Here is a 20,350-nt window from a genome sequence, read left to right as displayed (position 1 = left end):
GGTTAAATATCTTTAACAAGAAAAAACAGATCAGTACAAAAGATTGACAACAGAAGTGAAGAAACTGAGCGGGATACTTGAGCGTGAAAACTGGGAGAGATTCATTTCTGAAATAGAAAATAATGTTCATTGAAGACAAGAATCTGTGCATAAAATGATTTACTTGAAGAAAGATACAAAAGGTCACATAAACATCAAAGTGATGAATAAGACAATAGCTGAATTAATGTGGGCAAAAGTGAATGAAGCAAATGGAAATTCAAAAGAAGATGATGTAATTGTTGAGAGTAGGAAGAAACTAGCCCAGACAGAATAGAAATGACAGAATAAGAGTATGTAATAGGAAAAAAGTGGGACATCAGCAAGCACCAATATAAACTCCAAACTGATTGAATATGCATATCTTCTCTAATGAAATTTAAATTACTTCTCTTCATTAATAAATGCTACACAAAAAGAACTTCCCAATGACTAGAAATAGGATATAATAATACTGTGTTTATAAATGAGTACTGGAAGCCCTGTGGGAACTGGGCGTGGTGGGGGGTATTCCATTGTGTTATCTTCAAAAATATTTTTATCCAGAGCTGAACAATAGACACATTAATTTGAAAAAAAAAAAAAAATATATCCTGCTGTACGAGCAGAGTGGGATTGGGAAGGGTATGTTCTGTCTGGATAACATACAGATCAGATAAATAATGGAGACTCACATAGAGTTCAACAGAGAACAACATTTGATGTTTCTATATTATGTGGAAATACATTGACAAAGTATGCTACATCACTTAATAAAAGTAATTCAACATATTTACAATGACTCCAAAATCAACTTTATTGGAAATGAGAACATGAAAGTGAGAACAACTGTTACGTTTGAAAATGGCTGCGCTTTGACTCTTATTTATTTTTAAATATCTATCTTGAAAACATACTGAGACAATGGTCAAAGGAAACAGTTTTACACTACAGTCTTAAACTAAATTACTGTCTGACAAGTGAATTTCTTATTGCTTATGGTTGATGGTGAGCACCCCCCCCCCCTCCCCCCCAAAAAAGGGCTATACATTAAATATAGCTGCCAAAGGCCATAATTTAACAATTTAAACTTGAATAAATTAATATCAAGACCTAGTTCCACAAGAAATTGTATAAAATATTAAAATATCAGGAAACCGACAGTATTTACCAAGCAACTGAATTCATTTACTATCTCCTTCTAAAACAAAAAAAGGCACACTGTGAAAAATACAAATATTCAATTGAGCAAGTTGGCCAATTTGTAGAACAGTGGGAAAAGCTGAAAAAACTGAATAGGGGATGAGAAAGCAAGCTTTTGCTGACAGCAACCTCTGCTAGCGATGAGCAGAAAAAAACATTTGTTTTCAAAGCCTGTAGAGGGTAAATAAATGCCCATTACCAATAGCAATGTTTTACAAATAAGTGGAAAATTTCAGGTGAAAACTTTTCTAATTTGTAATACACTAATGACAGAAAAGAAAACAATAACAATAACTGTTTTTTAACAGTAGCTGCCAATGAAGATAACCAACCAATCCAACATCTCTTACACAGATTGTACTGCTGTTTGTGAACTGCAAGATATAGACAACTTACGTCAGCAATCAGCCAAGGTAGTCTTAATTCATTACATGCAGGTAAATCTCACCTTTCACTTCCATAAACATATTTTCTAGTTCTTCAGTCCTGGATTCACTTTCTTGCAAAGAAGACACTTCCTTCAACCATCGTTTAACAGTGGAAATCTCATTATCTAGCTTAAGTTTTTCGGCTTCTAGATCACTGAAACAAATCTGTTCAAAAATAATATATTAATTGAACATTATTTCCCTCTCAGTACCAACAAATAGAAAGCTGCAGTTTATTCCCACCTCAGTTTCAGATTTTATTCTCCGAGTCTGCAAGCTGCAGAAATACAACTTCTGGATATAGGATGCATATGCGATCTCAGATTTTTCTGTGAGTGTCATAGCTTTTGGCTTGGGTACCACCTAAAAATAATAATAATAATAATAATAATAAATAAATAAAAAAAATGTGTGAACTACCGCACTGAACTCTCTGTAACAATAACACTAAAAAAGATATTCTGAAAACAACAAGATCTGAAGCTAACAACACCAGAGAAGGAAAGTTGCTACTCACCATATAGCAGAGATGCTGAGTCATGATAGGCACAACAAAAAAATTCACAGAAGTATAGCTTTCAGCCATTAAGGCCTTTGTCAGCAGTAGACACACACGCACACGCACACACACTCAAACGCAACTTGCACACACGTCTACAGTCACAGAGAACTGTAACCTATGCTATATGGTGAGTAGCAACTTTCCTTCTCTAGTATTGATACATTCCATCCTAGACCTGAAGCTAATAAAGAGACTGAATTTTATATGCTTCACCAGCATCCAATACGTCCCTGGGAATGACGAAAGCCTTGTGATACTGAAAATACAGTAGTGATGTGCTACAGAAGTCTTGAGCTTTGAAAAGTTCTTTTACAGTTAACTCACAATGACAGCTGCACAGCCTAAGGTTTGTATCAAGCTCCAGAAATACCCTGAACATACATGCCTTAATATGAGGGCTATTCAGAAAGTAGGGAAAATTTTCACATAAAAAAATAAAAAAAGACCCACTAAATAGAAGAAATACATTTTATTATACACATCTAAAAGAGCAACTGACCCACTACTTTTCCACAGTCACAAAACATTCAGGCACTTATCATAGTGGTGGGCAAGCTTTGAAGATCATCACCGTAAAATTCTGCCGCCTGAGACTTCTGGCAGTGAGTCATGCCCACCTGGATTACGTATCATCAAAGTGCTGTGTTGCAAGTCAATTCTTCATTTTGGGAAACATGTGGAAGTCGCTTGGTGCAAGATCGGGTCCGTAGGGCGGATGAGGGAAAAATTTCCCATTTGAATGAATTAAGGAGTTCTTTAGTGAAGTTTGCCGTGAGAAATTAGGCACTGTCGTGCATAAACAAAATTTTGGACCCTCAGCCTTTATTTTGAACTGCTCTTCTAAGGCTGTGTAGATTTGACAGTACTGGGCAGGATTTATGGTTGCTCCACCTTCAAGAAAATCAATAAGAAGCACACCTTGCCTATCCCAAAACATTGTCACCATTTTCTAGATTTTTTGGAGGGACCTTGTGGGCCCCCATCCACATACTGTAATTCTGTCTCACAATTGACGTGTTTCACCTAAGTCTCATCACCGGTTATGATTCAATCCAGTAATGAATCACTATGTTTGTGGTAGGCCTCCAGAAATGTCAACGTTGCCCCCATTTGCTGTTCTTTATGGCACTCTGCAAGCATTTTGGGCACAACATCGTGCACAAAATTTGTGGTAGCCTAGCTTTTGAGTGATAATTTCAAACAACAAAGTCCATGAAACTTGTGGAAAAGAAAGCAACAATCTCCGTTATTACGAAGCAACAGTTTTCATGAATTGTTTCATCAACTTTACCGACAAGATCGTCAGTCACAATGCTCGGGTGTCCACTCTTCTCTTCATCATGAACATTGGTTCGGCCATTTTAAAACCAAATGCACCATTTCCAGACAGAACATTCACTCATTACTTTGTTTCCGTACACATTGCACAGTTCACAATAAATTTCTATGGGTTTTAAGTTTTTTGCCAACAGAAACACTATCACAGACCACACCTCACAGCTGGTGAGATTTTTGATTGCAGTACACATTTCAAATTTGAATATTGGAAAAACCAGACGTGCGGAGACATTCCCGCTGTCACGGATGGATACCGACTGAGCTGCCGAGCACGTACATACCAAAATATACGCGATCGGCGGGTACCTAGCGACATCACACGGAAACATTCCCTACGTTCTGAATAGCCCTCGTAAAAGAAAATACAAGGGTGTATTTCAAAACTGTAAACAGTAGCATGCATCCCCCATTAGCACAATTTTGTACACGCTTTATCAAATTTTTTACTTCTATATAAAAATATATGTCACATGGTTGAACAAGTGGAGCACAGTTCCAAAAAATCACTTTAATTGTACAGATTGGCGATTTCTCGTCATCCTGAAAGATTTCGTCGTATAATTCAGGCTGTGCTTTTCTACCCCAAGAGTCAATAATTAACAGAAACCATTCTTGACCCACATAAGACTTCAAAGATTGTTTGAGAAAATCAGTATACAGTTCTGCCATTAGCTTCCCAGATTTGGAAGACATTCCAATTTTTTTATAATTTTTCTCATATTCTTTTACTTTAAGCTCAGGGACCAACGTTACTGGTTGTTTCTTGTAAACAAACACTTGACGTAGGATGTTTCCAGACAGAGTGAGTGTATATTGAGCAGTATATGTATGCATTACTTTATTCATGTTATCTCTCTTGCCAAAAATAGTTTTGCTTCCTTTGACAGAGGGAGTCCTGTTGTACACCGACTGATACTGACATCTTGGAAAGAAAAAAACAACCAAAATTGAACTATTATGTTACAGAATCATAAAAATTGAAAGCAAAATTAATTTTAGAATGCCTTGCAATAAATACCAGCCCAGTCAGGACTAATTGCTGTGTACTTCTCAAACTGATTGCCTCCTATTTTATTTCTTCTTCCCACTTTTATGATATTTGTAGTTTCCACATGGGGTGAGCCAATGCTACATTAACAATGTTAATTTTGTAATCCAAAGGAAGATGGTCTACTTCTCTTGCTTTCTTTTCTTCTGGTTCACATTCACCAGATGAGCTGTGGTCTTCGTAGTTTTCGAAAGGTTCACTTTCACAGTTTTCTTGTCTGTAGCATGTTAATCATCAGTCGTAAGTATTTTTTCAGCCAACATATCCATATTATGTCTGTAAATTTGTTCACCCATTAACATTGCTTCAAGAGAAATTGCCGTTGAAGATTCTGATGCAGTCAAATTATTTGCAGCAAGTAAGTTTTCATTTTAAATATCCGCATCTTTTAAAATCACCTTAGACACTTCACTGTATAATGAATCTGCAGCTTCTGATACTTTCATGATGTTTTCACTGGCAGACATTTTTAATTCACAATATTGTAAAAATTCCAATAATATTTAGCAGTACAGAACACTCCAATCTCTGCAAGAATCAGGAATGAACCGGCACTGTAGCAGGTAATGCTCATTGACCGACAAGTTCTGTGAGGGCCTTAACACTTCCCTGTCAGTCTGACTGTATATACAGTAGAGTAACAGCTATACTCTGCCTTTCCACGAAGAAACTGGTTCCTTGAATTTACAATGCATATTTATAATCTTTCCACAACTTATAATATCATCCAATTTTGTAGTAACATTATAATGACAGAATTTAATTATTTAATTTACCTCCATCAAAATGCATTTTGAAATTATTTAACATTTTAAAAAGAAACTATTGACAAGTGTAATTCACATTTTAAGTAGCCTGTGACAGCCATTTAATAAATAAAATAAAGTTATTTATAATTTATTGATAACAATTTAGGTCAATAAATTTAATTAAAGTTGTTATAATTTTTAAACAATTAAGAAAACAAAATAAAAATTGAGCGTGCAGGTATGGTCAAACCTGGATCGTCCATATGACGTTCCAGCACACTTCTCACAGAGCAACTTCACCTGTACACCTGAATGGTACTTCTGTCCGAGCTACAATTAAAACTCTAGAACCTCCCCCCCCCCCCCCCCCCCCCCCTCCGAAGTCTCATTCTGAATTGAATTTCTGAGAGCGGAAGGTCCCCTTCTAAGTGCTCTATTACAGTAACATCTAAAAGTAGTTGACATCCACATAATGCAGATTCGAAGCAACTTATTGTAGGAGCTCCTTCAAGTAATCAGGTAACTATGACAGCAAGTCAAATGAAAACAAAAAATGGATACAAAACAGTGAAAACACATAGTTAGTGCAATCGTTGTAAAACTCTCAACTCAATACTTTTCTGATCAAATTCAGGTACTTTGTAAGTGCATTTAACACAAGGGAAATTATACTGTACAATGACATCTATGTACCATGTCAATACATGAATAATATTAAAATTAAGTGTTCATCTGATGCTCCCTCATGTCTCACACACAATTTATTCTACTGAAAGACCCATATCATGTACATTTACTTTAAAACTAAAGACAGAGTGAAGGCACAAAGCTGATCCCTGAATTCAGTTGCACTACTGGTCAACAAACTTCTATGAATCAACAACATTATCATTTACTGATGAGATAAAATGAGTTTATATGGTCATTGCTACTAAATCAGCAGTAACCTATTGAAACAGAACGAATCTGCACTGGAGCATGCAGTGGTTTGAAACTCCCTAGTACCGGTAAATCAACACTGGGTGCTGGATTATAACCATGTCTTTCTTGTGAAATGTTGTACTTTACTGAGCTATACAGCACAAGACAACACGCGTTCAGGCTTCACTTCTCCAGGCATCTACCTCCTCATGAAACTTGGGTTTTACACACAGGTACAGTAACAAGTGCTCTCTGTAAACAAGACCTTCAAAGCCTTAAAATTTTGTACATGGCTCAAACACCAACCACAGACTGAAGTCCTCTTGTAAAAATAGTAAACAGCCAATCAGCTGCAAATTGAACAGGTTTATTAAAACCCTTTTACCAGGGTTTTAACGTTTACAAAAAGTCTTCTTCAGAGGGAAGTACAGGCAACTGGATTACATGTTGTGGCAGAGGCACATTAAAATATAGCCAAAAGGCATCAATAAAATAGAAAATTTTACCTCCATATTAAATTAAAACATGCACAACAGGGTTGTTGTCAAGTGATATTTCCTCAGCAATGTGCAGCAGAAGGTGACACTAACGACACCCATACTATCATATACCTGTTTAATAATGCACACAAGTAAATAAATTTCACAGCTGAAGTGTGCGCGCATGCATGCGCGGGTGCACCCACCCACCCACCCACCCACCCACCCACCCACCCACCCACACACACACACACACACACACACACACACAAACAAACAAAATTATTTTTCTACATTTTTGGGTAGAAAATCACAACAGGCACAATTTCAAGGTATACAAAATAAGAAAAACATGAGTAGCAGAATATCTGCCAGATCATGTTATCCAGATGGACACAAGAAATCTGCATACAAAACTGTGGTACACAGGGCAAACAAAATTCCAATGAACGAAGAGGACAAGGAGAAATAATTACACACCATTAAGAAAACTACACTGCTAAAGACTTCACCAGCTAAATGGCAGACAAAATGTAGGAACAAATACCAAAATGAAGGAAGCAATTCCTGGTTCCTTAGAAGGAATCAGTAACACAATTCAAATGTATGGCCAGCAGGAACTTTCAAATTAGGTACACTGAAAACATCACCTGTTACATGCACAACCAATTCATAAAATTGGCAATAGCAATACCAATACACACAAACATTGGACACCTATTTGAAAACATAGGTCTTAAGATACTTCCAAAAATGAAATTGACTTAATTGAGAAGCTGGAAATTTTTGTATCTCCACTAGAAGCAAGGGAGAGGGGGAGGGGAGTTTTCAATGACAAACTAGATAGTGAATCAGTAAATTTCTTTCAAAAGTTTCTCCTGTATATCATTACTGTAGTCATTACCATAAACACATTCATTTTCTCATAGACTGTACCCAACATCTACAACAAAACAGAATACAAACATAATCAATAATTCACCCGTCAATAATAGTAAAATAAATTTTATAATTGCCCACATAAAATGTAACACCTCTTAGTGTATACAAGATCTTTGTGAAACAATACTGTCATATCTCTGTAACATGTTTTGATTACAGAAGCAGTGTTGCGGGAAACAAATGCACTTGAGAATAAATTCTTGAAACATATTGTGTTAAGCATGGAAAAAAATACACAGTTGGTTTAGTTTTTCATTATTTAAATCATGAATGACAACTGCGGGCTTCCCAAATGTACGATAATTCTCTGTAACAGCCTTGCAAAATAATTATAGACAGTATATAAATGGGGGAATTTTGTTTCTGTGTATAAAATGTAAATCAACAAGAACTCTTCCAATTTAACCACTTAAATGGAAAAAATATTTAAAAGCATGAAATGTGAAAGGTACAATATCTTTCACTAGTTTATCAATTACTGCGGGGTAGCTGTATGTTTTTGGTGTGTCTTAAGACACAGCACTTCCCCAAGAAGTGATCATTATATGAAACTGCTCTGAAGACATACAAAGAAAAGATCTGAGATACAAAAACTGATATCATCATCATGACAAAGTAAACCCTGGAGCCATATGAGCCTTACAGAAATAGGTGCACATTATCACAATCCCTTGTTTACAGTTCAAGACATGCTGAAACGAAAATTATGACAGCCTCAGGTGTCAAATGGTCAGTGTCGCTGTTTTTGGTATGGAAAGACTCAGGTTCAATTCCTCGTACCTCTTCCACTGTTTTCTGGGGTACAGATGTCTGGTACAGGAATCACTCACCCCTTGTCAGGCTAAATGTGGAGCTGCTTGCATGAATAAGGGACGACATTATCAGGATTCATTTACTTCCAATAACGGGTGGAGGGATTGGTAACATGCTGATCACATGTCCCACGATCATAATGCCTAGTCGGACAGTTGGAAGAGGCCTAAGGCCTAATCTATGAGTGGTGGTTACACTTACATTACAAATATGTATTATAGTCAACCTGCCAGATCAATTAAATTAAATATCGACATCTTTTCTGCCAGTGACTTCTCAATCCATAGCTGCTAGTGATACTGCACTGCACTGCAAGGATAGTGGGATAATGAAGCCAAAAAGTGACAAAACTTAATAACCTAAAAATACAGCATTAAAAACTCCAGATGGCATGTGCTGAATATAAAAGGGCACATATTTCAGTCCACTGAAGTCAAGTTAAATTCATATGACATAAAGTACATTGGATTTCGTTATAGAAACAGAAACCCTCAAATGCAGTCAGTTGCTGGGTGTTGACACCAAAAATACTTGATATGATTGACAATCATGGAGAATTTTTACAAAGGCTATGTAAAATGCTGACAAGACTTTTCACAATGACAGATGCCTTAATTGATATTACTTCATATACATGTAACAGTAGGTCCTCATAGGTACAGGAAAACGTCTTTGTCAAGCAGACTATAAACTACCACAGTTTGTCTAAACAGCGACAAACATATACACAAGATATGCCAAATTCCTAACCCAAAGATGATCCACTACATTATTGTGGATAAGTATTCATAAGCTTATGGTTTGGCTTTTCCACAGCAGTACACAAGCCAGCAAACTGACAATTTTTTTTTTTTTTTTTTTTTTGCAAAGTAACCTATAATGTTTGAAACAATATGTAAAATAAAGGAAAGGCAATCATTCACCTAGAGTGGACTGATACACGTAACATACAAATATACACTGAGGTGGCCACAGCAAGACTGCTGCAATGATGTTTCTCAACCATTTGTCTGCATGGTGACAAGTGATATTGTGGATTGAGTGCGTTTGCGTGTGTGTGTGTGTGTGTGTGTGTGTGTGAGAGAGAGAGAGAGAGAGAGAGAGAGAGAGAGAGAGAGAGAGAGAGAGAGAGAGAGAGAATTCCTAAGGGACCAAACTGCTGAGGTCATCAGTGCCTAGATTTACACACTACGTCAACTAACTCATGCTAAGAACAACACATACACCCATGCCTGTGGGGAGGACTCGAACCTTGGGAGGGAGGGGTCGCGCAATCTGTGACATGGCACCTCAAACCGTGTGGCTTGTGGATTAACAATAAGGATCCATCCAAAGAAAATTCACTTCACAATTTAATGGCAATTAGCAGTAGCAGAACGGTTAAAGGTGAAATGACAGCCAAGCCATAAAATTGTTAAAAAATGATTAAAGAAACATGATCACAAATGACAAGTTTCCATGTGCATCATTGAGTTGGAGTATGCAACAATATTATTATCTACATGTAGTTTTTGAAATTTTATAATAAATTTGATTGTACAGTTCTACAATGTTAGTCTAGTTTAGTTACTTGCATGAATAATGAATCATAACTACAGTCTCTCGCTATAATATGGACCATGTCAGTTAGTTTACGATAATAATATACCTCCACACTGAAAATATGTGATATGATTACATGTTGAGAACTTACATTAAGATTAAGATCCATTTACTTTTTTATTTTGTTTTTTGTTATGTATCTTAGTTTATACTTACTTATGTTCAATCTTTCTCTCTCAGCTATGTACGCATCTCACATACGTTGAACAAAATGTCTGAACCTTCTGAATGACTTCAGAGGTTGTGGTACTTGTAAAATCTCCTTCTGTGAGTTTTGCATTTACTGATGGGGATAGAAAAAATATTGACTGCTTAATGAGAGAAAAAGCATTTAACAATTCTGAAAACCCAATATGCCCGCAATTTAAGGATGACTCTTTATAGATTGGTTAGTTGCAGCACACAAAATGGATTCACATTAGTGAGAGAGACAGGAACAGGTTATTTTCTAGTGCCATATTTCATGATTATTGTTAGTTTTATCATAAAAACGTCTGTCTTGCTTTACATTGGTATGGAGGGGGCAGAGGGATCCTCGATGGCCTGACCTGGAGAAAGCTATCATTCCTTTTAAGTTTCGACCGTGAAATCGGAAAGTTAAAGACTGCAAGCTCTTGGAAAGGGTGCGAATTACTCTCTTAATTTTTATGTACCACGCAAGTGGCCATTTTGACACAGTGCAAGCCAGCCAGAAATTAATCCAATTGCACTTAGCTCTTTTCACAATATACAAACTTCGATAAACTTCTTTGCCTTCTCTACAGTAAAAAGTACCATAAGACAATAATAGTTATGTATACCGATTTCTTCATGTGAATGGTTATTAATAAATAGTCAATGGACTTACTCTCATCTGCTGAAGCTCTATTCAACATTAAAAAGCGAAGATACCAGAATGTGACAAAACAAGATCAACCTTAACATATCTAAAGAGATTACAGTAGTCCATCTGGCACCAAAATTATTTATGTAACATTTCATACTGTGGTGTATGATTTTTCTTAATATAGCAACATATCAACTGTAATGACGGACGATGTTCGTGGAGAAACATGATCTTAATTAGTAGTGTAGGAAGAACAGCACACTGTGTGCACATTTTTTTAGATTTATGTGCAGATCTGAACGGCGAAATGGGAACACAGTGAATCAACAAGACATGATGACGAGCGAGTGTCTTCACTTGTGAGGGGAAAGTTGTTTACGCTTTGCAGTCACACTTTGGGGATTCTGTGGACTCTAGAGAAGAAGGGGCCTGATGACAACAGTCTAGCCCCAGAAGAAAGGAAGCTATATCATGTAATCTCTTACTTACCAACAGTCATTCAGTGAGCCATCAGGTCCTGACTGGTTACGAGCATGTAGTAAGTAAATGATCTGTTCACTCTATGTTGCTATTGGTGATAAATACACCAGAGTTCTTTAAAGAGTAATTACCTATTTTGTAGCTAGAGGGTATAGATATGAGCTCTTGCCCCTCTGCAGAAACGAAAGTAGTGCTGTGGCACAATTAGTGGTGCTGTGTAGGAGGACCACAGTATTGAGAATGCTATGAGAACAGAATCATCAAGTTGGAATACAGTAACACTAATTGTGGCACCAGATTAATTCATGAAGTAGGAACTGTCTGGAATGCAAATACAAACACGAGTGAACCGTACCACTTCATTATGGCACCCCAGGTGAAGGATGCGGATACAGAGGTTGTAAAATAAGAAAGCTTTTATGATATAAAGAAGAATTTAACAAATTATCAGAAGTTTGTAGGATGTTGCCAGGAGCAAATAAGTAAACATAATAATAATAAAATATATTAAAAACAAAGATTCCAAGACTTACCAAGCGGGAAAGTGCCGGTAGACAGGCACAATAAAATAACACACAAACACACAAAATTTCGAGCTTTCACAACCGGCGGTTGCTTCGAGGAAAGAGGGAAGGAGAAGGAAAGATGAAAGGATGTGGGTTTTAAGGGAGAGGGTAAGGAGCCATTCCAATCCCGGGAGCGGAAAGACTTACCTTAGGGGGAAAAAAGGATAGGTATATACTCGCACACACGCACGCACACACACACACACACACACACACACACACACACACACACGCGCACGCGCACGCATCCATCCATACACATACAGACACAAGCAGACCAACCCAGCTTGTGTCTGTATATGTATGAATGGATTATATACCTATCCTTTTTTCCTCCTAAGGTAAGTCTTTCCGCTCCCGGGATTGGAATGGCTCCTTACCCTCTCTCTTAAAACCCACATCCTTTCATCTTTCCTTCTCCTTCCCTCTTTCCTGACGAAGCAACCGCCGGTTGCGAAAGCTCGAAATTTTGTGTGTGTTTGTGTGTTATTTTATTGTGCCTGTCTACCGGCACTTTCCGCTTGGTAAGTCTTGGAATCTTTGTTTTTAATATATTTTTCCCATGTGGAAGTTTCTTTCTACTTTATTTACATTAATAATAATAAAATAAATACATGTACACAGTGATGCGTCGCTGAGAGCAGTTATAATATCCAGGGAAAAATATTTCTGGTTTGACAACAACCAAATAAGTATGAATTATTATGACATTTGGTGTAAAGAAGATCAGTTGACTATAGCAACCTAGTCAACAACCCTGATTATTTTCATTTTTGAGTAACTTCACAGCACGTAAGTCACAAAGCACAAAGTTAACAAGATGGAAGATAGCTGCATGTGATTTTGTAGGCTACGAGTGGCTGCAACTTTTGATGCCTCTGGCCACAGCGGTCAGAAATAGCCATCATATACACATGAGGAGTGCCACTTGTGTGAATGAGTGTGTGTTTTCCTTTCTTTTCTGAAGGAGGCTTTGGCCAAAAGCTCAGTGTGTAACTGTCTTTTCTTTGTGCCTGTCTACAACTCAGTGAGTCATCTTTATAGTGAGTAGTGATCTATCCTTTACACAGTAGTTGATGCTCCAACCTGGACTTTCCTTTGTTCCTAAATTAATATTATATTAATACATGGGTTTCTATAATACGAAATAGCTGATTGCCCCAAGAAAATAGTAAGACTGATACTAATAAGACATGAAAAATGGAATTTAAACACCATGTTCTGTTCTTCAGTCCGAAAACAGGTTTGATGCAGCTTTCCATGCAAGTTTCAACTGAGCAAACCACTTCATCTCTGCATAACTACCAAAACTACCAAAACCTACAAATATTTGAACCGGCTTACAACAGGAAACCCTCGGCTCGCCACCTTCTATAATCCCCCTGCTCCCACTCCCTCCCGTAACCAAACTGACTATTCCTTGATGCCTCAGGATGTGCCCCGTTAACTGGTTCTTTTTTAGTCTAGTTGCGCCATAAACTTCTTTTCTCCCAATCTGATTCAGTACCTCCTCATTAGTTATTCATGTATTCATCTTATAACCCATTTTTGACACACTATCCATTCCATTCATTGGTCTTCCAAGTACTTTGCCATCAGAATTAGTGCCATCGGTAAGCCCCAAAGTTTTTATTTCTCCCTCTGAAATTTAATTCTTTCCAGAAATTTCTCCTTGGTTTCCTTTATTGCTTCCACAGAGTACATGTTCTTAACTATGGCTCCCCTTTCATGTCCAACTCTTGTAACTGCAGTTTGGTTTCTGAACATGTTGCAAATAATTTTTTGCCCTGTATTTTATTCCTGCTACCTCCCGAATTTCAAGGAGACAAACAATGGAAAACCCAGGATGGAATGCAACAATATTATGAGGAGAAAGGTTGCTACTCACCATATAGTGGAGATGCTGAGTCACAGATAGGCACAACAAAAAGACTTTCACAATTAAAGCTTTAGGCCATTGGTATTCATCAACAGTACACACACACAAAAACGCAACTCGCAACCTTACCCTCATGTAGTCGCCACTCCCACCATGCACTGGTGCTGTTGCTCGCAGTGTGTTTTAAGTTGCCTGAGACTGCAATTGTGTGTGTGTTGTGTTTGCACTTGTGCATGTATGTGTGTGTGTATCTATTGTTGATGAAGGTCAATGGCCAAAAGCTTTAATTGTGAAAGTCTTTTTGTTGTGCCTATCTGCGACTCAGCATCTCCGCTACATGGTGAGTAGCAACTTTCCTTCTCATAATATCGTTGAATTTCAAGGAGTGTTTTTCAGTCAACAATGTGAGAAGTTCTGACCACATTTGCAAATGCTATGGATGTTGGTTAACTTTTCTTCATTCTACCTTCTAATGTAAGCCGTGCAGCCACTGTGGCTTAATATGTTCCTAGATTTATCTGGAAGCCAAAGTGATTTACTCAGAGTTCAGCTTCTAGTAGGTTTTCCATTCTTCCGTAAATAATGTGTGACAGTATTTTGCAACCGTGACTTAATAAACTGATGTTTGATAGTAATCACACCTGACACCATCTGCTTTCTTTGGAGTGAGGGTTATTACATTCTTGTCGCAATCTAGGACCACTTTGCCTGTCTCATACATTGCGCACTGGATGGAATAATTTTGTTACAGTTGGCTCTCCCAAAGATCTCAATAATACTGAGGGAATGTTGTCTACTCCATGGAACTTGTTTTGACTTCGGACTTTCAGTGCACTGTCAAATTCTTCTCATAGTATTGTATCTCCAAACTCATCTTCATCTACTTCGTCAAGTGTTCCTACAATGTTGTTTTCAAATCAATTTCCTTTGAAAAGCCATATCTATCTTTCAGCCTTCTCTTTGTAGCTTAGTATGAACTTGGCATCCGAGCTCTTGTTAATCATGCATGTGCTTCTCTTTTATCTGTCATTTTGGATTTTCTGCATCTCATAATCAATAAATTAACATCTGAGTGCACACCTGCCCCTGGAAATGTTTTACCATTTAAAATATGGTTTCGAAATCATTGTCTTACCATTTACGTTCTTCAGGTCACTTCCACGTATACAACTTCCTTAAAATGATTCTTAAATCAGTAGTAGACATGATTAAATTATGCACTGGCTGCAATTCTACCAGGTGGGTCCCCTTACATTTCTTTTCCCCTGTCAATGTTCTCCATCTTATGCAGAGCATATAAACATTTACTACTGGAGTGGGTGTTGGCTTTGTGTCTGTCTAGGCTAAAATAATGAGTTCGCTATGCAGTTAATAGCAGCTTACTCACATTCCTATTTCCTTATTCTTCATTACACTTAATATGGCATCACCCCTATTTGATTGTGTGCTGATGAGCCTGTACTGAACTGATCCAAAGCCCTGTTCATCCCGCTACCACACATCACCAGTTCCCACTATACAAAACCTAACCTATCCATTCTAGTTTTAGGGCAGCTGTTCAATAAAGAATGATCATAATTTTTATCGTCATAATTTCTTGCGCTAAAATTTAATCTTATATTATTCTGTTAGCTTAATGAGCAACAAACATGTAGTAGTAGTTTCATTGTTGGAACTCCTGGTTCCCACCTGTGAGAGGCAGGCAAGGTGAGAGATGTTAGGTATCGCCTACTGCTGCAATGGAGGTAACACGCAAGGAACAATATGTGGCTTTGAAATACTGCTTTTGTCTCAACAAATCTTCAGCTGAGGCCTATACAATGTTACAGGAGGCATATGGAAGTCTGTTCTTCCCTACAGCACAGCTCAAAGGTGTTTAAAATGTTTAAAGAGGGGAGACAATCAATTTCAAAGAAAGGTTGACCTGGTGTTCCAGTTACTGGTCTTACGGGAGAATTCATCTACACTGCTTCTGTCATTGAGAGAGATGATCAACGAATTATCTCAAGATCACTTTCTGAAATACTGTTCATTTTATTGGGTGCCTTATGTTAAAGAAAGATCCGGAGTTTCTTTCAAATGTAATCACTGCCAATGAAATTTGGCTACATCATTTTGATCCTGAGAGCAAACAGCAAAGCTCGGTGTGGAAATCTCCTTCAACAACCATCCCCAAAAAAGCAGAAGTGGTTGCTTCTGCTGGGAAAGTTATGGCCATCTTAATATTTGATATTCATGGAATATAAATTTGAGAAGGACCATCAAAATTATGAGGATGACTAAAGGTATGTTGTCAAAAAAAATTATGACCATTCTTTATTGAACAGCCCTCATAAATTCTCTAACCTACCTACTCAATTAAAGGATCTAACATTCCGCACTCAGGCCCGTAGAATGACAGTTTTGTTTCACTGATGGCATCATCCCTCTGAGTAGTCCTTCCCAGATATCTGAATGGTGGACTGCATTACCTCCATATTATTTCACCCAGGAAGTTGGCATCATCAATGTCGTTGTTCTTGTTTTTGGGGGAGGAGACCAGACAGCGAGGTCATTGGTCTCATTAGATTAGGGAAGGAAGTTGGCTATGCCCTTTCAAAGGAACCATCCCGGCATTTGCCTGGAGCGATTTAGGGAAATCACAGCAAACCTAAATCAGGATGGCCAGATGCGGGATTGAACCGTTGTCTTCCTGAATGCAAGTCCGGTGTGGAAACCACTGCGCCACCTCCCTCAGTCTGCTATCATCAATAAGTCGTACAGCAGTGCTGAATGTCCTTGGAAAATAGTGACTATAGTTTCTTCTTGTTTCCAGACATTCACAGAGCCAACAGAAAGCCATGTTGGTTAATGTTACAAGGCCAGATCAGTTGATGAAACTGGCTGTTGCCCTTGGAACTACTGAAAAGACTGCTGCTATTCTTCAGGAACCACATGTTTTTCAATTGTTACAAAGAATAACTATTTATTCCCTTTATTTTGATACTAATTACTTTCATTTTTATGAACTATTTTGAGTATCTTGTGGCTTCACCCTAAGGCACACATCATTACAACCAAACTGCTGCACACCTGTGCTTTTAACAGCACAGTGTGTCATGAATTCTTGTCACAGGATTGGATGATTAGTGATACATATCACTTGTAAGTTCAACAGTGTTTGTGTGAAGTAGTCCAAAAACAAAAAAATTGTGGTGAAGCTAACCACGATGTGAGGTGATTATTGTTTTAAGGTGCTTCTTGGATGAAACAGAGACAAAGGTGCTAAACATTACAACAGTTTTTAAAATCAAGCTGTAGTAACAAACAAGTATTTAAAATACTAAACTACATCAGAAGATCCACACAAAACCACAACAAAATGCAGATGTATAAAAGAACAGAATAATTAGATAAAATAAAGGATAAGATAATGGTAACAACAAAAATAAAATAGGGTCAGATTATTGTGGCTGTGTAACTAATTAGAAGTAATGGATGACTCAGACAGTTTGCAATATTTGGGGAAGGACCCTGACAGCAAACAAAACCTTAAAACATGAACCACACTTACATCATTATCAGTTAAAATAGAGGGCAGGTCCTATGGGAGATCCAGATCTGCCCTCGTGTCACTCAGTTAATATACAGTGGAACCTGGTTATAACAACATTCGAAGGACCTTGGAAATTATGTTGTTATAAACGAGTTTCATTGTTACCGAGATTCGTATTTTCAGTCTTCTGAGCTGGCAAGTGGTAAAGAACAAATTTACCCTTATTTCATTTTACATACTTATTCACTTTCAAGCTTACACAAATACAATACATATAGCAGTATATTGAGAACTCATCAAGCATCTTTACTTAGCAGTGAAGTAATAAATCACTTTACTCTGCTGCATATTTGCCCAATACACATTTTCAAAATTACAATCTATGTTCATTATTTCATTTGCAATTACACTGCTCCGCCTCCTTTCTTCTGAGAACGTGTTCACAATTCTGATGGCTTCTGAAGTGTCACTCACAGTAAGATAGGCACTTTATTGCTTTACTCTCCCCCCCCCCCCCCTTCTTCTTCTTCTTCTTCTTCTTCTTCTTCTTCTTCTCCCTCACTCACTTCATGGGCACTGTGGCCTGATTCTTCACTTCATTTGCAATTTTATCTTTAGTTTGCACTTTGGTTGAAACACGGCCATCATCTATGGTTGCATAGATTGCATAGTTGCACTGATTGAAAATATCACAGTTGATTTCTAGCAGCGATGTAGATAGCAGCAGATCATTAGTGTCATTGAACATGTCATCAGTTTCGGGGGGCATTTATTCCTTCAGTTATGATTCCTGCATGACTGAAATAGTTCTTGATGGTATGGGCTGTGAAACAGCTCCAAGTATTGGTAATGAATCCGATAATATCTATCAGAGTAATAGAATAGTCCTACTTTTTCTCAATGCAATTGTATCATTTTCAGTAATTTGAGCCTACAATAATGGCATCTCAGACTGTTAATTGCTCCTTGGTCCATAGGCTGGAATAAGCTTGTCTTATTTGCAGGATGTGCTGGACAATTATCAAAAAGAACCAGTATCTTCCTTTTCTGATTTCTAAGCTCCCAATCCCAACACCCTATTTCTGGTTCAAAGAGTTCGAATGTCACCTAGGGCTTTTTATTACCATTATAGTGCACTGGCAGACTTTTTACATGCTTGAAACACCTAACATTTTTTGATTTATCTATGGTGAGAAATTTGTTCTTCACAGTTCCATCTGTGTTAGCACAAACCAGAACTGGAGTTTTCGTTCTTTAGATAAGTTTCCACCAACACATTCTTCAAGCCTTGAATTTCAGAGTTTTGTCAGTGTCAATTTAAAGAAAATGCCAGTCTCATCTGAATTAAAGAAGTCACAGTATGCATATACTTGGACTGTTTCAGTATTCACATTGTTGGCTTCACTGCTCACTTTGCCAAAAGTAATGCTGTTATGTTCCTTGAATCTGTCAATCGAGTCACTGCTACACACAAATTCCTCATTTTTTAATGGTTTGGCAAATTCTTCTGCTTTCACCACAAGGAGAGGTCCACTAATGGATATATTGGTGCTTCTCTGTTGCTTAGACCACTTAAGCGCCACTTCATCCCTGTCTCTTCATTCAGCTTTATGTAAAAGCTTAATTTTAGATCAATTTTGTTCAAAGGTATTAACAATTTTATCCTTGTTCTTCCAAATCATTTAAACTGTGCAATTTATGAGGCCAAATTGATGACACTTGTCAACTTTTTTAGCTCCATTCTCTATTTGATGAACCACTTTCACTTTTCCTTTCACTGTTAAAACTTTTCTTTTACTGGCCTTGCTGTTCTCAAATGCGTACACATCTTAACAAATTGTTATGGAAGCTGACATCACTAGTACTGTTGACAAGCTCTGTTATTGTCAGCAATACGAATGCACTAGGGTAACAATGACGTGAGAAGTCTACACTACACCTATTGTTGTTGGAAGGGCAGAGAGAATATGACAGATTGCCACAGTACAACACAGATTTCCTTCTACAGTTCTTGGAAAATGGTGATGGTAACTAAGACTGAAAATGTTGTTATGTAAGAGGTACACGCTTATATATTTGCCATATGGATGAGAAGTATGTTCCTTATGAGGAATATGCTCATACCACTGAAATCATGACATGGGCAAGTTTTGTAACTGATGTTGTTAAAAGGAAGTTCAATTTTTTAAAAACATGTGCCCTGTTGACAGCTGTGTACCACTTCTAAGACACACTAGCAGCTTCCACAACTTGAGAGAGAGCCACGAGTCAATGGCCAATGCCCCACTCTGAGTCTTGTAAGTGATACTTCTTCAGCTTGCTGCAGTGGGAAGAAGGTATGCCATGATCGCACTGAGTGTTTCGTTGACCGCAGCTGACCTTTCTTCCAGGCACTGATACTCAAAACACATGGTCCTACAGATCACATATATGGTGACAACCAGCAGGGTGAATGAAAAATGAGCAGGTGGAAGAGAGCACACCTCCTTGGCAGCCACATCAGTGAGTTCGTTTCCCCAGAACCCTACTTGCCCTGGACCCGAGCAAAAAATTATTTCCTTTTCCTGTCTTTGCAAAAGAAGGAGAGCATCCTGCACTTCTTACACCATCTGATCTGCTGGGTACATCTGACCAATAGCAACAAAATGATAAATGACAGCAGTTATGTAACTGACATATTATGTTATTTGAAAATATTATGTAATTGGGTAGAACAAAAAATGTACTCACCGAGCGGCGGCAGGAAAAGTACACATAAAAAGGAATAGAATTCTACAAGCTTTCCGAGCCAGTGGCTCCTCCTCTTGGGAGAAGGGCTGAATAGGAAGAAAGAGGGGTGAAGGATAAGGACAAGTGAGATTTAGGAATTGCCGAGAACTTAGAAATGTTGCCTAGAAACCCAGGTCAGGAGAGATACTGGGTGGGACGAGAAGGGAAGACTAGTTTTTGGGATCTGCACCA

General features: G+C 37.8%; 1 protein-coding gene across 1 annotated transcript in view; it reads right to left on the bottom strand.

Moving 5' to 3' along the window:
* LOC126336636 (uncharacterized) overlaps positions 1-20,350 on the bottom strand; it is a 124,044-nt gene that overhangs the window by 27,884 nt on the left and 75,810 nt on the right. The window contains exons 4-5 of the mRNA XM_050000530.1: positions 1,893-2,012; positions 1,670-1,814 (exon numbers count right to left, since the gene is read on the bottom strand). Coding sequence (XP_049856487.1) covers positions 1,670-1,814; positions 1,893-2,012 — 265 coding nt within the window. The remainder of the gene's footprint in view (positions 1-1,669; positions 1,815-1,892; positions 2,013-20,350) is intronic.

Source organism: Schistocerca gregaria, chromosome 2, assembly GCF_023897955.1.
Source record: "Schistocerca gregaria isolate iqSchGreg1 chromosome 2, iqSchGreg1.2, whole genome shotgun sequence".
NCBI classification, from domain to species: Eukaryota; Metazoa; Arthropoda; class Insecta; order Orthoptera; family Acrididae; genus Schistocerca; species Schistocerca gregaria.
The sequence above is the reverse complement of the archived record's forward strand: the minus strand, read 5'-3'. Positions and strand labels throughout refer to the sequence as shown.